This window comes from Electrophorus electricus, chromosome 9 (assembly GCF_013358815.1).
Source record: "Electrophorus electricus isolate fEleEle1 chromosome 9, fEleEle1.pri, whole genome shotgun sequence".
Lineage (NCBI taxonomy): Eukaryota > Metazoa > Chordata > Actinopteri > Gymnotiformes > Gymnotidae > Electrophorus > Electrophorus electricus.
The window spans coordinates 21,005,521-21,023,160 of record NC_049543.1 but is presented as its reverse complement, the minus strand read 5'-3'; the positions used below and the strand labels follow the sequence as shown (position 1 = coordinate 21,023,160).

General features: G+C 40.3%; 2 protein-coding genes across 2 annotated transcripts; both read left to right on the top strand.

The window, feature by feature from the left end:
• Positions 1 to 1,532: 1,532 nt before the first annotated feature.
• btr01 (bloodthirsty-related gene family, member 1) lies at positions 1,533 to 7,079 on the top strand. Its single transcript, XM_027023637.2, has 8 exons — positions 1,533 to 1,607; positions 2,572 to 3,231; positions 3,377 to 3,472; positions 3,920 to 4,153; positions 4,488 to 4,635; positions 5,918 to 5,959; positions 6,304 to 6,330; positions 6,473 to 7,079. Exons 2-8 carry the CDS (start codon positions 2,590 to 2,592, stop codon positions 7,015 to 7,017), a joined length of 1,734 nt encoding a protein of 577 aa, XP_026879438.2. The 5' UTR covers positions 1,533 to 1,607; positions 2,572 to 2,589; the 3' UTR covers positions 7,018 to 7,079.
• A 1,098-nt stretch (positions 7,080 to 8,177) lies between these two features.
• Positions 8,178 to 15,590, top strand: si:ch211-151p13.8 (UPF0687 protein C20orf27 homolog). Its single transcript, XM_027023640.2, has 6 exons — positions 8,178 to 8,341; positions 9,838 to 9,921; positions 10,577 to 10,713; positions 10,957 to 11,107; positions 13,709 to 13,834; positions 14,355 to 15,590. Exons 2-6 carry the CDS (start codon positions 9,903 to 9,905, stop codon positions 14,450 to 14,452), a joined length of 531 nt encoding a protein of 176 aa, XP_026879441.1. The 5' UTR covers positions 8,178 to 8,341; positions 9,838 to 9,902; the 3' UTR covers positions 14,453 to 15,590.
• The last annotated feature ends 2,050 nt before the right edge of the window (positions 15,591 to 17,640 follow it).

Below are 17,640 nucleotides of genomic sequence, written 5' to 3'. Positions count from 1 at the left end.
CATTTGTGTATGAGATGTCTTGTGTTCAGGCTGGGTCCCTCTGAGGAGGTGGTCGCTGCTGCACATCGGAGCCGGTGGTCCCACCACAGAGCGTTATCGGACTACCCTGGGAGAGGTATGGACTTTGCCTTTCCTCCTCAAGTACTGAGAAGCCTCCTTTGTTGGCAGCTCCTAGCCTGCTTGGTATTGGCTGGGCACTAGGCTTTGCCAAGTGTTATGTGTATTTTTGTGTATATGTGTACATGGCAGCCTGGAGTTCGCAGTTCCGGGAAGGACGCGGGGGGGGGAGTTCATCATCTTGTTTGAACCACACCCTTTTTGTTAGCTCATACCAGCACCGGGTTATTCTTGTGATGTCTTTGTGTATTTAAACCTCTGTGGGAGTGTGCGTCTTTGTCGGTCATTATTCTTGTTCCCGTTTATGTTCGCGTTATTGTTTGCATGTTATGTTTGTAAGCTGTTACTTGTGTTCAGTTTACCTGTTTCCTGTGAGTGCCAGTGCTATTTGTGCGTGTTTAATAAACGTCTGTTTGCATCGAAAGAGCCTGTGTGTCCTATTCCTCGCCCTGCAGCACTCGGGCCATTATGTTTTCGCACAGCTCCAGTGTAAATCTTTCAGTTTTACTCAAATGTTATTATTTCTTGCACAACTAATTATAACACAAAATTTCCTAAAGTATTTAGTGTTTTTTTACTTCAAGGTAAAGCTCATGTGTTCCTTCTAATGTGTCTTATTTACCATACATCCATATTTACCATACATCCATATTATGTCACCATACACTCATATAATGACTAACTTCACTGTCCACCAAGGTGCTTGGAATGATCAAAAATGGCAGAAAAAGGTGAAACCAGAAACACCTAATGACTAGACAATTGAAATCCAACACTTTTAGACCAATGTATTTTGACCCACAGGGCTTTACCACATATAAAAGAATAATGATGCCTAGTATTTTAAATACACAAATAGCAAGAAGAACAATAAAAAACTAAAAAGCAAGAGAGAGAGAGAGAGAGAGAGAGAGAGAGAGAGAGAGAGAGAGAGAGAGAGAGAGAGAGAGACATACACAAAGAGATAAAAAGGAGATCAGTATGAATGGTTATACCTGTCTGACTCGTTGATGGGCGTTGGATGGGCAACCAGCTGTGTGTGCGTGTTCCCACACTGTGTGCGGAGGTATGTTGACACACCCTCTTTCACAAGATCTTCCCTAAGCTTTCTTAAAAACAAGCCAAGCACTTCCAGAACAGAGCTTCCGGACGGCAGTGAAGGAGAATCTAGCTGGTAGCTTCACACACACACAGAGAGAGAGAGAGAGAGAGAGAGAGAGAGAGAGAGAGAGAGAGAGAGAGAGAGAGAATACTTTCAAAGGTTGGGAAGAAAACAAGTGAAGGGGACAGACACGAATGCTGGGTAGCATTTATCAACTCTTTTTAAAAAAAGAGAGTGACAAAGGGACAGAGAGACCTAAAGTGAGAGAGAGAGAGAGAGAGAGAGAGAGAGAGAGAGAGAGTCAGAAGACGGTAAAAGATAGTCATAAGAGTGTGGGAGAATATAAACCGTATTTTCGTTGGCCTGTTGGAAGTGAACACACATACTGGTAAGCTTATCCTTTCACTTTTTGTACTAGTTTTACAGTTGCCTATTAGATGAATTGAGACCTGTTGTAGCCAGACTCAGCTATAGTGGGTATGACTTTGCATTTTTGCAGTTTGACTGTTTCACTTTGAAAAAAGTTTAAGTGTTCACCACTTGATCTGAAATCAGTTTTGCACTTGCATCTTTTTAAATATAGATTCTGATAAGTTGGTGGGGGGGGCTGGTGCTATGTCAGTCCTTAGAGGTATTGTATGCAGGGTTCGTGGCAGGTCTGGCTACATTCCAGAGTTTCAGACATTTATGCAATCTTGAAAACTGTTTTCTGTATCTTGTGAGTCTTAATACTGTGACGTGACTACAAGGAACATGTCAAATTTCAACACTCTTCATTCAGCTTGGCCCTGGTTGCTTACTGCATATAATCCCCCAAAAAACGTGTTTTGTGAAAATAAAAGTACTGTCACCTGAACCACAGGGCAGGTCTGACCCTTCTGGCGGAAGCTTGGCTTCTGGTGCGTGCAGAGAGCTCACTGGTGATGGTTCTGAGGTTCTAAGGTAAAGCCTGAGCTCTGCACAGGCCCTGCAGAGAGGTGCTCATGCAGTTCTGAAATAAAGCCAGGGTCTCCACGAACACATTCAATGTCACAGGGAGAGTTTTTTGGGTAAAGTGTGTGAACCTCCTGAATATGGAAAGTTTTCAAAACAAGATTGCTGCCTTGAATCTTGTTATGAATTCAGCAACAACCGTAAATTAACCATAATGTAGCTAATCTGACTCAGCAAAATCCCCAATGTTGAATTACAGTAACACTCATGAATATATAAATCCAGCTGGGCCAAAATGAACACAGTTAAAGTGATTTCAACCCTGGATGTTGATTCTTGCACTTATTTGTTGTTGTTGTTTTTTGTTCTGTGTACGCTTCTACTTATTTTTGTGCTTCTTCTATCCCACAATCCCTCAGTTCGCTCCCACGTGCACCATGACGGCTGTTCCTGTGGAATCCCTGTCGGAGGTGCAGTTCTCCTGCTCCATCTGCCTGGACATCTTTGCCAACCCGGTGTCAACGCCATGCGGACACAGCTTCTGCCTGGCTTGCATCACATCGTACTGGGATTCACGGAGCAAGGCGTGGCTCTGTCCGCTCTGCAAGGAGACCTTCCGCAAGCGACCCGAGCTCCACGTCAACCACACGCTCAAGGAGATCACAGAGCAGTTCAAGCGCATGGCTGGGAGCTCAGGAGCTGCGGGCGGTGCCGCTGGCCCCCTGCAGTCCCCTTCCAGCCCAGAGAAGAGGCCACGAGGCCTAGCCAGGCCTGGCGAGCTGCCGGGCAGACTGCTGACCGAGATGAAGAACCGATTCCAGAGAGGGTCATCCAGCGAGAACCTTCTGGAATCGTCACCACTCCCGCCACAGCCTCCACCATACAGCGCCCTCCAGAGGAGGTGCAGCCCCAGTGCGTTCAGTGCCGGGGGCTCAGCTGGTCCACAGTGCGCCTCGCACGGACTGGTCCTGGACATGTTCTGCAGGACTGATCAGACATGTGTGTGCGCTGTGTGCCTGGAACATGAGCATTATGGACACAGTGTGGTGCCGGCGTCACGAGAGATGAACATTAAAAAGGTGAGTGGCACGTGTCATCCAAGCACAGGTGTGCGTGGTGGAGGTTGCGGATAGCTGTGATATTCCAGCAGAGTTTGCGTGGTGGCGGACAGTGGGTGCTGTGTAGGTGAATGAGTCATAATCTGTCATAATCTCTGTCTCTCAGTCTCAACTGGGGATTGTAGAAGCAGAGGTGCAGGGATTAATTGCAGCCAGAGAAAAGAAGATTGAGGAAATTCAAAATACAATGACCGACATTCAGGTGTGTATCTCGACATCATGAGGCAACAGCCAAACTAGAAGACAATGCTTTTTTAGTAGCTCTGAAATTATTTGTCTACATTTTGTTTCAACCATGGTTTCTCATTTCCTAATTTCTCATCTTAATTTCTTTCTAAATTTCCTCAAACACATTTTCTTTCTGTCTTGCTTTTCTCTCTCTCTCTCTCTCTCTCTCTCTCTCTCTCTCTCTCTCTCTCTCTTTCTCTCTCTTTCTCTCTCTCAATTCAGTTCAATTCAATTCATTTCAAAGTGCTTTACTGCCATGACAAACAGTGGTGCATTTGTATTGCCAAAGCTTGGGTCATAGAGCATGAATAGTAAAGAATACTGCAGCAACAAATTGAACACTGTATCTCTCTTGCTTTCTCTCTCTGTCTTTCTGTCTCTCTCATTCTTTCTCTCTCCTTCTCCCCCCCCCCACCATCAGGCAAACGCACAGCAGGAGGTGGAGGTAACACTGAGCATGTTCCGAATTCTCGTCAGTGCGGTGGACCGGACTCAGGCGGAGATGCTGGAGGTGGTGGAGGTGGGGCGTGTGGCTGCAGAGCTCCGCTCCCAGGCCCTCATCAAGGACCTGCAGCTGGAGATTGATGAGCTGAGGAAGAGGAGTGACACCATAGCACAGCTTGCTCGCTCCAACGACCACTTCAACTTCTTCAGGGTCAGTGCCTTTGCTAAGAAGAACAACCACAATCAAGAGAGGGAAATTGCAATCTCCCAAACAACACGACATGCTTTCCACATCGTCCTGCTCTGAGTCACACAGTGAAGAGAAGTCTTGTTTTTCTCTTCTTCCTGCGAAGTATATATACTTATTATCAATTAGGCTTAAAAAGTCTAAATTGGTGCATTTTCCAACACTTTTGATTAATTTAATTAATTGATTAATATACTCATCTCCTCCTCTAGGGGTTATCATATCTCTTTTTGTTTAATCTCTCTTTCACTCTATCTTCACTTCTTCTCCTTCTCTCTGCCCCACTGTCTCTCTGCAGACCTATCCATCCCTTTGTAGTGTTCCTCAGATGAAGACCTGGAAATCAGTGACCTTGACCCCTGACCCCACAGCAGGAGCAGTGCTGAGGAATGTCACTCAAATGGTTGACAGCCTCCAGGAAGTGCTTAAAGGCCTCCGGCAGACCTGTGAGACAGAAGTGTTCTAAACTATTTTCACATAAAGAAAAACATGAATGAGAGGCTCTCTGGCAGAAAGAGGCAAGATGTTCATTAGTAGTGAAGTTAACAATCCATTTAGTGATGAGCCATTTTTCTCCAAGTACAGTGATGTAGACAGTAGTTTATATTATGTCATGCTTCACTAACTGTTTGGCTTTTACCTTATGCACTGCCACAGTCTTGTCTTCCTAGTGCAAATAAAGCCCCAACCACAATGAACACAGCTAATGGTTAGGAGCTGGGTAAACTGACAGTAAGCCTGTTAATATATGCACAGTGGCTGTCCATTTGATAAATGTCTGGTGTGAACGATGGGTGAATCCATACTAACTGAAACTAGTTTTCTTACCTAACCAGCCAGATAGTAAAGCTGTACTTACCAAACATCGATAGACCTACACACACTAAAAGATTCCAGAATATAACTGTAGCTGTTTTTATAGCTGAATATGGCTGGTTATCAGTACAGAAGGAGGCAGATTTTAGTTTTCCTTCCTTTGTGTTTTTTTTTTTAGCTTTTTAAATTATTATTATTTTTTTATTTTAAATTATTATTATTTTTTTTTACGAGACATGAGCAGTGTTCCAGAATTTATATCTTGATTCTAACTGGTCAGTTTCCCTACCACAGAAACCTATAGGCTCTTTGAGATGCCCTTGATATTTATTAATCTCCACTTACCATACTGGAAAAAAACTGTAAAATGTAAGCAACATTTTCTAAAATTAGGCGTGCAAAGGAAGGATTGATAGATTGTTTATGTTTATTTAGAGCAGCTCCTCCTACGTCCTCTGCATATATGCATCAGCAGTGCATCACTCGGACCTCACTGATAACTACCGTTTGACTGCTACAAACCTCATTATATTCCTTGATCTTATCTCATTTTATGTCAGTATGAAAGGATCTGTGGCTAGGCTTGTATTTGCTAGCATAAAAACATATGTGAGCTTGCAACACCTATTCGTCTTATTATAACTGACTCAGAATTACTTCAGCAAAAGGAGAAATGTAACTAATTTCTAAATGTAATATGTGGCATAAATGAAGCTTTGGTTTTGATTGCTCCCACTCTGTGGTGCAAGTGTGTCCTGTGCTTCATGTGTGTAATGTGTTTCATGCATGTCATGTGTTTCTGTGCTGTCCTAATTGCTCGACTTCATCCCTTCCAAAAGAATAGCATGCTCACAGATGCGCCCCTGGCCTAACAATTCATGTAACACTGTATGTGCTTGTTCCTATCTGCAGGTTTGGACTCGGCCATGAACTCACCTGGACTACAGCAGCTACGTATGTTTCACCCATTTTCTACTCGATGATGGGTACTGTGTACAGGATAGTACAGATCTGATAGGTGATGGGTACAGGATAGTACATATCTGATGGGTGATGTGCATAGGATAGTACAGATCTAATGGGTGAAGTGTATAGGACAGTGAAGCGAGGAACTCTGTTGTTTAAAGCAGAAATCAAGTCAGTTAACCTGAGTATTTAACTCTGCATATGTGTGAAATAGACCTTCACAGGTAACTTTATGCAGGTTTGCAGTGTTATAGCACATTTTCATGATCGCAGCAATCACTAGAGGTGAAGCATGTTAACATTTAAAGACATATCTGTTTTTTTGCCTGTAGAGATGCAGAAATTGCAAGAATATGCACGTAAGAGTTAATTCTATTAATTTCTATACATCTTTTTTTTTTTTTAATGAAACATTTTCCAGATATTTTTACCACCAAAAATGTAAAGGTTTCCTGATTTCTCTGAGCAACATGTCTAACCCCCTGTTCATTCTTTTCTTAGTGGATGTGACTCTAGATCGAGACTCTGCCCACCCACGGCTGCTGATCTCAGAAGACTGCAAGAAGGTGCACTGTAGCGACCGTTACTATGCTGTGGCAGATATACCCGAGCGCTTTGACCGTGTGGTGTGTGTACTCGGTCAACAGGGTTTCAGCTCGGGCCGCCACTATTGGGAGGTCCAAGTGGGCGAGAAAACGGACTGGGATTTGGGGGTTGCCAGTCGCTCCATCAACCGGAAAGGGAAGATCTCCGTTTGCCCAGCCAATGGCTACTGGTTTCTGAGTTTACGTGACAAACATGAATATGTTTTCCGCACTGACCCACCTACACCGATATCTATAAACCTCAAACCTCAGAAGATTGCCATCTATGTTGACTATGAGAGCGGCCAAGTGTCTTTTTATAATGCAGATAACAACACAGATATTTTCACCTACACGGACTCCTTTACTGATGTTTTGTACCCTTTCTTCAGCCCCTGTACTAACAAATCAGGTAAAAACTATGACCCCCTCATCATATGCCCTGTGAATCAAGCTTACTGAAGCAATTCTGAAAAAAACTGCAAGACAAATGGTTGTCTCATTAATTGAAAGCATCTTGGGAACTTTTTGGCTGTGTTTTAATTTCTTACAATGTGAAAAACTTTTATTTCCTGTATAGCTGTATACTGGGGTTTGATTTTAGCCCTGGCATCTTACTACTGCCTATCCCTGTAATGTGTATTGTGCATGTGTGTGTACATGTGATGTGTGTGTGTGTGTGTGTGTGTGTGTGTGTGTGTGTGCGTGTTATTCAAAGAACAATTTAAATATGTTCAAACACTTACATCTTACTGCACAACCATTTACCAGAAGATGACAATGAATTGTGATAAAGTATATGAAGTGCCAAAGCATGTCATATATGAAAGGTAAAATGCAGTTGTTTGAAGTACTTGGTATGAGATATAGGCCAATAATGGAGCAAAATACCCTTGTCTGCTGGGTAAAATCTCCAGTGTGTATCCGAAGGATTTATGGATTTATGTGGCATTTTAGGACTCTTGCCTACAAAATATTTAATGCTTTTCAGTTAAATTCTATTTAATACAGTAGGTAAAGCAAATTTGTTACAATGAAATGGAATGTATGCTGCAATAATTATAACTTAATTTGTGGAATTATTTTTTACTGCACAAGTTAGTGAGGGTCTCCAAAATTTGATTTTTTAGTAAAAATAAATAATACAAATTGCACTAAAAACAAAATCAAATTATCATATTTTTTTTTACATTTTCATTTCTTAAGATTGCTTTGGAAAAAATCAAAAGACTTAAATGTTCAGTGATCTTACAACCACAATAATCACGATCACACTTAACAAAAACCGGTTGGGCTTACTTACGCATCCATGCTGATTTGAAACCAGTGTAATTTTACAGTTCTTGATTGTTCACTTTAGGCATTAATACTGGTGCTTCTGCTTTTTGCTGTTGGTTCGAAACAGACATTCATATGGAGTTGGTTAGAAATATTTAAAGAAAGCGTTTAATGAAGATTTGGTAACATTTGGTGGTTCAGTGGATTAAAAACCTTGGTGGCGTTTATTACCAACATACATTCATGCACTAAACATTTTCCTGCTGCAGACTGTGCATTCGTATACACGTATCTTGTTGAGAAACCAATCCTTCAAATTAAGGGTGTGACCCGAGATGATTTATGTGAGCGTCTACAGGACCCCCACGACCAATGGTTGAGTCTCATCTCCGAAACTGATGCAACGCGTCAGAGATGCTGTATAACCTGCGCGCAGGAGGACAGAGATACCGACACCAACGGAGCGCCTGGAATCAAGCACACTCCTGCTTTTTACCGATCGATCAAAGTAAGTGACATGCATCCTTGACCATTTGGTCTATAAAGCCACTTGCTTGCCTAACACACATTTTGTTATCCGTAATAAATGTGTATGAATACGGGATAGGAGAATCTTTCTCTGCGTCTTTTATAAAATATGCAGATAGTGTTGCGACAAACGCGTTTTTGTTTTGTTTTTGAAGGTTTAATAACGGTGTTGCGACAAACGTTGCTCGGGTCAGCTGTCGTTTTAAATTATTTGAATCTACAATGGCGTTTAGCAAGTCAAAATTGTTTCTTTAACACCCATCACATACAAATATGCGCGGAAATATTCAGTATTGAAATTTAAAAACATGACACTACTGGTTATGACCATACTGGCACGCCAACAGTTTTTTGATGTCCCGCTGTTCTCCTTAGTCTGTCTGTAGGACGGCGCTTTGTGGGACGCTGAGGTTTCATGACAACCCGTTTAATTTTTGCAGCCACAAATACGCCTTAATTTGATAATAATAATAATAATAATAATAATAATAATAATAATAATAAAACTGAAGTTTGTTATACATTTACATTTTCTTTTATACGCTTACATTTCCTAAATTATGTAACTTATTCATGAAGACGCTTGATGTTCTAGGCCTACGTGCTTTCACGTTAGCTGCACTGTTGGGACGCCCGACGTTAGATCTTAAACTATCAGTAGAGTTGTGTAAACCTTATTCATTCCTCCAGCATGTCAGAGCCGAGATGAATGAAAAAGTTATTTCCGCTTACGTTTACATAAAATGTGGCCAAGATCTATCTTTAACATCTCCGACTGTGGTTTGTGATCCGATCTCAGTGCGACCTGGTTGTGTTTACACTTTTCATTTTTTCATATGGTCAGGTGAAATGCGAACCTGATCCGATCACGCATGTTAATGCAACGTGTAAACAAGCTCCGTGATTCGGACGTAAGCCGTACTGTGGCTAAGCAGGTACAGCTGAGCTATCTTTACAACACGTCTAAACCCCAAAGCCCAAACGGTCTACGCAGATTCAGCTAAACACACTGACTCAGCTTCACTGTGTTGTGTGAATAATTTAGATTGGCCGATGCTACAAAATGTCATTCTAAACGACTCCTCAGTGGGATTCAAACACATTTTATAAATAATTAGCAAACCTGCCACACGACATTCCTATCCCAGTTATTTCCAGATTATGCTGATCATAGCATCTTTCTCTTCAGTGCTGCTTGGATAGCAGTTTAACATTCACTGCTCCACTCAGTTGTGATAATTCTAAAGTACCTATAGCCACAGCACTCTGAGCTTTGCTTCTCAGCTCGGAACATCTCCGTATATGCTCCTGTTGTCTGAGCACAGTGGAAAGGTCTAGCGTCTGATCTTGGACATTCAAAGCAGCTGCTAGTTTTGCAGCTGTGTTCTGTCCTGACTAGCATGCCTGCTTTGTGCTGCACTTTCCAGTGGGTTGGTCTTGGGGGTGGAAAATAACTCTCTCTTTCTCTCCTGGCAGGGGAGGCACAGTAAGCAGCAGGCCAGAGATGCTCTCCCACTGAGGTTGCACCCTGCCCTGTTGACATGGCAACCAGAAGGAAAAGTCAGTGTGGCAGTGATTGAATGTGTGCATGCATAAATGAGTGGCACCTCACCTGTATGTGTAAACCTAGGGAAAGGGAAGTCACTATCATTTTTCACTATGTGTTTGTGCCAGTGTGTTAGTTTCTAGCTGAGTGAATATATTTTTTTTTAGACTAATACAGTACAGACTGCTTCTTTTACTTCTAAACTGCATGTGTAGTCTAGATGCTGTATCGGGCTTAAACCTGTTGTCACAATAGTAAACTATACATATGTGCGTGCACACACACACACACACACACACACACACACACACACACACACACACACACACACATTTATGGCATTTAGCACACACTCTCATCCAGAGCAACTTACAAAAGTGCTTTTTCATTTCCTCATAGAATACATCCTAGCCAGTAAAGTAGGTTAGAGTCCAATATACCAATGAACTAGAATACTGTAGAAACACAGGGATCAATGCTGATGCCTACAAGTACAAAATACATAAGGTCCATCTTATACAATCACACATGCAGGAAACAATAAGTACTAGAGTTTGTTAACCCTTCATTATTATTAACCTCTCTCTCTCTCTCTCTCTCTCTCTCTGTGATTGTTCCTTCCTCTCTCTCTCTTTCTGCTCTCCCTCCCACCCTCCCTCAATCCAAAAGGCTCGACATCAAAGGGAGGAGGTGTGCATTTCCCTGATGATACAGAGGCGGATGCTCTCAGTGAGACCTGTGAAGACACACAGCAGGACAAGGTCATCGTTGCTGTAGCAGAACCAGATGGAGCTTACATGGTCAAAGTGAGGGAGGAGGCAAACACATTCTAGCATTTCCACAAACCTCTAACCAGTCTTCCTTTTTACATCAACTACATGTCTTTATGTCGGCACAAAAACATGGAGAGTTTAACACCAAACACTTCGTACAAGAATCTGTTTAAGTGAGATTTTAGTGAAATACTATTTGAGTGTAATATTAGTTATAGGTGAATTCCATGACTTTGATGATGGTGCGTGGCAGTGACTCAAATTCCATGTGTGTAGGCAGGATTCCTCAGAAGCCATCATAAATACAAGATTATCTTCTCCCTCCCACAAATCCCCACTCTGGGCAAAGACACCTCCCTCTCGCCAGCATTGCGGACCACACCCAAGCCCCGCCTACGAGCCACCCGCATCATACCACGCCCTGAAGGTACACCTTACCATGCTGGCCCAGGTTCTGAAATGAGCTGTTACTGAAGGAACGGCACATAAACAAAACAAACAAACAAACAAATGCCGTCCAACACTAACTACAATACCAAACTTCTGCCAACTCTCAACTAAAACAAGGATGTCCCGTTTTATAGGCTACGATTGTCAGTTACCAAACATTCCTTCTTTCCTAATTCAAAGTGTAGAACTGTTAAAGCCATACTAGACAAATTGTACCACTAATCGTAGATTTGAAAAAAATCAGTCTCAGAACTGACACAATGACAGAAAGCAGTTTAAAGCCATAAGCACAGCAAAGATAAAATGAGAAATTAGCACAATCTGATTCAAAATATGTAGTGATTTAACCTGTAGTGATTTCATCAGTGTGTTTGTAAAAGATATGTCTGTAAAGCGTCCATGATTCTGAGAAAGGTGCTATATAAATGTAAATAATAATAATAATAATAATAATAATTTTTTTTTACCCAGTTTTCAACACCTAAATATTTCTCTAAACATCAATGCCCTTATATTTATTTAAAAATGTTTTTAGGTGTCAGTGAATTTTGTTTTGACACAAGGTGGTTTTTTCAGTTTTTAATTTCTTCATTCCTTTTCTTTTCAAATGGCCACTACTCATTAATTCAATCTTAAAATTCTTTGATTAATCTTTTGTTTATGCATGTCTAGGTGTCAATACATGGGCACTTATTTTGACACCAGTGTCACATTAACTTAAATACTCTTCTTGTCTCTTCTTGGAATAGTCCAGACAACCAGCTGAGTGGTAGATGATAGGGAACGACCAGTAGTCCCACTCTTCTTTCACTCTTTCATCGAGTCTTCCTTCAGCAAAACTGTCAATGTATGACAGTTATTGCTCCTGTGTCCTGGTGTTCTACTGTTAATTTTCCACCTGGCAGTAATTTTTAAAAAGAGATTAATTTTATTTAACCCCTAACATTTCAAGGAGCTGCCAGTGGGTTCTAGATCTCATTTACCCTAATACATACATAGATTTTCTTAATGCAGTTCCTAAATAGCCATTAGCCACTAAAGTGGCTTAAAAAAAGAGCGAAATAACAACCTTAGAGTTTAAAACCTAAGCACTAATGGACCTCCCTGAAAATGTCAAATTATCTTAGCTACTGCAAAAATGTATATGTGAATTAAAATGAAAATAACATGTTAATTTCTTTGAAAATGACGAATTCCTGTAAATTGATGGAAAAATTCGATGTAGCTCCAGAAAGTTGCCAAGTGATGCCATTGATGGGCAACAGTGAACAGCGCCAGACTCTTCAGACTCTGAAGAAATTTTGAATTTGATGAAGATTGAGAATCTACTGTGACAGTGGGGGGTGACTGTATATTATAAGTGAAATTCAAGCATTTAGATTTGAGCCAGAAAGAGAAGATGCTCCAGAGAACAACCTGACCCAGTAGTCAGAAATGGGAATTCTGACTGGTAAAAAGCTTTTAAGTTATCCATTACTGAAAAGTGATCCTAAAAGCAAAAAAGTTTTACTAATCTTATCTATTAACAATTATAGCATTTTACTAGCTTGTTACGTATATCGCTAGGTGAACTAGATTAACTAGGTTAGTTAGCAGTGCTCCCTCTTGCTAATAACCAATGTCTTAGGTTAGCTAAGATAGATAATACGTCTTTTTGGTAGGTTAATCATATGTGTGTAGCCTTAAAATGTATCTATTAAAATTACTTTCATTGCTGCGTGGCTGACTACAGTGAATTTCTAGTGCTGACATCGTACATTGAAAAAACTTAAACTGACAAAGTTAACCATTCAAGTGTTTGGAAATAAGCTGAATCATGGGAAACGTAGCTTACATAACGAACATTAGAAACCTTGCTGAGCTATTAATGACTATAGCTAGCTAGCCAAACGCAGATGTTCAGTCATCGTCATTGTTGTAAAAGCGATCTATATCAAATTAGCATTCACAAGATACTCTAGGTTAGTTATAAGTCTCCGTAATACAAGCACGTGGTTTTATCCTAGTATGGCACCAAACCTAGCAAGTCAGCTAGCTGCTAACATAGCTAGCTACTTTAGCAAGGCTAGCTAATGTTAGTTTCTTTATATGCCCATATTGTTGGAAAAGCAAGTCTGAAGGTCCAGTCATGTGAGCCCATCCCGTACAGATGACGGAGCAAGCGCATGGTCCTTCCCAATGTGCCCTTTTAAAGTTGACAAATTTTTTCAATTTCTGGATATTTTGGGATCTTTTGGCCATTTGTGCACATGTGTCCAACTGTACATTGAAATATTGCAGCGAGATAACACAAGATAACACACCTTTCTGTAATTCAACTTCTTGAGTTGCTGAACATCATTTATGTCACACGGATGTTTATGACATATTCCGAAGACAGCGGGCGAGGCAAAACAAATTTTAAAGCCGTATTCCTTAAGTTTGTTTTAAAAAAGGTTTTCTAACTATCGATAATCGCAAGTTAGTATTTATGTGTTTGACACTTTCATATTAGTTGATGCTTAGCCTTTAAGAAGTTAAATGCCATTCATTAATCAGGTTCTGTACCCTTTTGCCTGTCCCCTTGTTCACTCTTTAGGGGGCATGAAGGTTGTGTGTGAGTACAGTGCACAACAGGAAGGAGTGGTACAGGAGGAGCTCACACTGGTCAACCGTAGCAGACGGGACAGTAGTGTTAGAGTTAGACTGCAGGCCCGAGTGATGGGTAAGACACACACACCGCACACACATGTGTGTGCTAGCTGGGATTCAATGGCTGGTTATTCATCTGACAAAGCTGTTAACAATCCTGATTCACATTTGGGCTTCAGCCACAACTGGCGGTACACTGTACCTGGAGTGACTGAATGAATGAGACAATACCTCCTCCTAGTGGTTCATGCAGGAACTGGTCCAATTGTGGAATATCTTCCGTCCTTGCTATGACATCTAGTAGTAGTAGTATCTATTACTAAAATATTAGGGTATCTCTGACTAGATGCACTGTCTGCATGAATCAAAGCTCTTAAAGATAAAGCTGAAATTTAGGAATTCCTTAGCCAAAAAATAAGGTCACCGCAGAGATAGTTTGAATACACTGAATACATTTCATAACTGGTGGCCTATGTTTTAAGGTAGAAGTGAGGCAGTGAAGATTGTTCATGAGTTACATACAGCGCTGTGTGCAGAAAACACAAGTGTGTCAGCTTCACCATGCTGTGACTGTCTTCACCTGTATTTCCCAGACCGCCATCATGGGACACCCATGTTGCTGGAGGGAGTGCATTGCTTGGGGACAGAGAAAAATATTGCCTCGGAAGCCAGTGACCGAAAGAAGATCTAACCAGAGGCCTCCCTTTGATGCATATTTGACCAAACCCAGACTGGAATAAGGAAATGACCACAGCGCTTCAGAATCTACTCTCACTGCTAACTGCTTCTCACACTATTTCTAGCAATTTGCACAACATGGCTTTTCAGCTTAAAGCTCAGCACTGCGTTCGATCCACGCTTCAGCCAGCTAGTCTTGATGTTGGACATAAAAAAAAGATATGGACTTCAATATAATGCATTACAACAGATCACTGGGAATGGAGTTAGAATGCACTGTAGCAACTCAGTAGTAAGAGCAGCAGTACTGAAGCCTCCAGCTGAGGACCAGAGGGCTGTTGCATGTTCAGATCAGAACTCAGAACTGTTGCATGTTTAAAAACATGAGATGCAAAGCTGCCTGGGACCAGGGTTTCTACTGTTCCTGCAAAAGTCACATAAAGTGAAGTTTCAGGTATATACCCCCTCATCTTCTGAAATCATAATTCAAGCCCAGAGAAGGTATACTCTTTAGTCTTTAGGTGGGATGAAAACCTTTTACTTAGGGTCTTTTCTAAGAACTGAGGAGCAAAAGAGTATTTGCCTTTAAAGCAAATATTTTTTTTAGATTTGTTCTGGGGTTTTCATTAAAGCCAGAAAGCACTACTGCACTGATAAGAAAACAGAGCAGATCCGAAGATATACATGTAAGATACTGTTAAGTATTGGACCAAAATCCTTCACAAATCCTCCATTATAAAGTTATTTAACAAATAACTGCATTATATTTGATTTGTACACAGGACTTTTATCAACTCAGTAATCACAATATCATATTTGAACACTTTTCAGCTAAGTCACTAATAAAAAAAAGGCTACCAACAAACACTAATGCAAACTAATGGGGAGATTTTTTTAAAACTATTTTCCATTAGCTATTTTGCCATTACTAATAGGTTATGTAATGCATAGTCTTCTGTGGATCATATATTCATTTTGACATACCGTTCAGCATTGCCAGCACATTCCATGAGAAATCTCTTATTGTAATGTAAATCTCTTATTGTAATGTAAATTGTAAATCTCTTATTGTTTAGGCAAAAGCCTGAACTATAGATTTTGTTTACTTGTTTGAATGCTTTGACAATGATTAAACATTCTACTAGAGGGTGTATGCTACAATGACATTTTAAATCCACAAGTGGGAATATGAAAATGCAACAATCGCAACTACACAAAACAATACGTCAAAATGCTGACACATGCGCAAGATGTCAGAAACGCGGTGCAAATGCAATACAATTTCAGAAAACACTATTCAGGATGATAACACAAGCGCTACATTTCGGAAACGCGGTGCAGATTAAGAAAACACAACTTCAGAAACGCTGCATATTTAGTCACAACACAACAGAAATGCTGTTTCCGGGGGACGCGGAAAGGGTATGGACAACCGAACAGTGAAAAGAAAATTATATTTGCGAGTACCACTTTTGTCACTGGTATATGGTACAGAATGAACAGCTGTCTTATTTCTGCTTCCCATTCTTGGGTGTGTTGCTACTGTTAGGTTGTAAAGAACCGCCTTAAAGAAAGCCGAAAATCCCATTTAACGCAAAAATCCCAATTTAATCCCAATCAAAATCCCATTTAACGCAAGTTTAAACAAACTGACACTGCCAGTGAAGAACTAGCTAGCTACATTCATAGTGTATTACTATAAACTATCAAACTTGAATTAAACGTGCTGAAAATTAGTAACACTCTGAATGAAGCTAGATAGCCAACTAGATATTAAACAATCTTAGTCGTGTTAAACTGGATTTTTATTAGGATTATTTAAGGCTACATTCTGTACAACTTTGAAACACCGCGGTCACACGATAGCGCCTACATGTTATATTAGGGTAGCTAGTTTGTTAAACGACGTAGGGGAAAACGGAGACATTGAAAATCTCAAATAAATGTTTTCTTCAACTTAATTAAACATATTTACTGAGGTCTAACGCTTCGAAAGAAAATGTGGTAAAACATACGTGGGAAGAGAAAAGTCTTTTATTGGAAATTCAAACCTTCCAAGTTAAAATCTATATCTTTTCATTTAAATCCGCTATGTTTATGAAGATCAATTTCTTAGCTACTCCTGATAAGATTTCCTTATGTTTTTACTGTGAGAAGATTGAAAATGTTGCAGAAATATTGTGTAAATGGCTAATCAGTTCACTAGAATATATTTTAAAATTGCACAAAAGTTCACTCCTCCATATGTTTGGAGAACACTTTCCAACATATTCACAATATGACATTGAAGCGCTTTTACTGTAGGATTTGAGTATAGGGGTCGATACCGCTCGTCAGGTTTTCTCTTGTCGCTTCGCTTCTGTTTGTTTCCCCCTTTTTATATACGCAAGTGTTATCTGGTTTTTCTTTTGAGATATGATTACTTGTGTTTTGGTCTTTGTTGTTGTTTGTCTATCGTACGTAGTCCGGTTTGGTGTTCTCTCTGCATGTCCTAGTTTTATACTTCTTCATTGTTCTCCGTTAGTCTTTCCTTAATGTTTAATTCCCTTGTTCCCTAGTTCTCACCCTCACCTTGTTAGCCTGTTAATCTTATATTAGTCTGTTTTGTTCTTTGTTCTATTTTATATTGTTAGTCTGTGTCTGTTATTAAACGTATTATTTAGTTATTCTATTCCATCCTTCCATTCTGTTATGGCTTTCCCTATTTAGTTCGGATCCGTCTCATGTCCAAGGCGCCGACACTTCGCAAGTCAGTTCGCGTCACACCTCTCCAACATTACATATATAAATAAAGATTTGCTTACTTTCCCAAGATTAAATTTAGCAGTACAATCTCAGGTATTTGCTGAGGTGATGTATTAATACCACTATAACCAGGACAATAAATTCATTTAAATATTTAGCATTACGCAGACACAGTTTGTTTCAAATACAAAGGCTATAAGAAAAGTGGTTGATGCAAGGCCATACCAGGATCAGAATTTTGGTGAGGTCCCTGTTGTAGAAGTGTAGCTAACATACTTCACATATAAACAGTACTGAATATGTATACTTATGTATACGAATATGTGGATATTTATAGCTTGTTCATCAGTGTTCAACACTGAGGACCTGACATTTAAACATTTTTCACAGTATGCCTGATGGTTACTGTAATTGTTGCAATGGAATGTTCAGAGTGTTAGGCAAGGAAAACCAACT

Bases quoted from the DNA above. Each gene is read 5' to 3' on its own strand.
- btr01 (XM_027023637.2), top strand. From the start codon at position 2,590: ATGACGGCTGTTCCTGTGGAATCCCTGTCGGAGGTGCAGTTCTCCTGC. The intron at 3,232-3,376 runs GTGAGTGGCACG...TCTGTCTCTCAG, and splicing joins GAGAGATGAACATTAAAAAG to TCTCAACTGGGGATTGTAGA. The intron at 4,154-4,487 runs GTCAGTGCCTTT...GTCTCTCTGCAG, and splicing joins ACCACTTCAACTTCTTCAGG to ACCTATCCATCCCTTTGTAG.
- si:ch211-151p13.8 (XM_027023640.2), top strand. The intron at 10,714-10,956 runs GTGAGGGAGGAG...CCATGTGTGTAG, and splicing joins ATGGAGCTTACATGGTCAAA to GCAGGATTCCTCAGAAGCCA. The intron at 11,108-13,708 runs GTACACCTTACC...TTCACTCTTTAG, and splicing joins CATCATACCACGCCCTGAAG to GGGGCATGAAGGTTGTGTGT.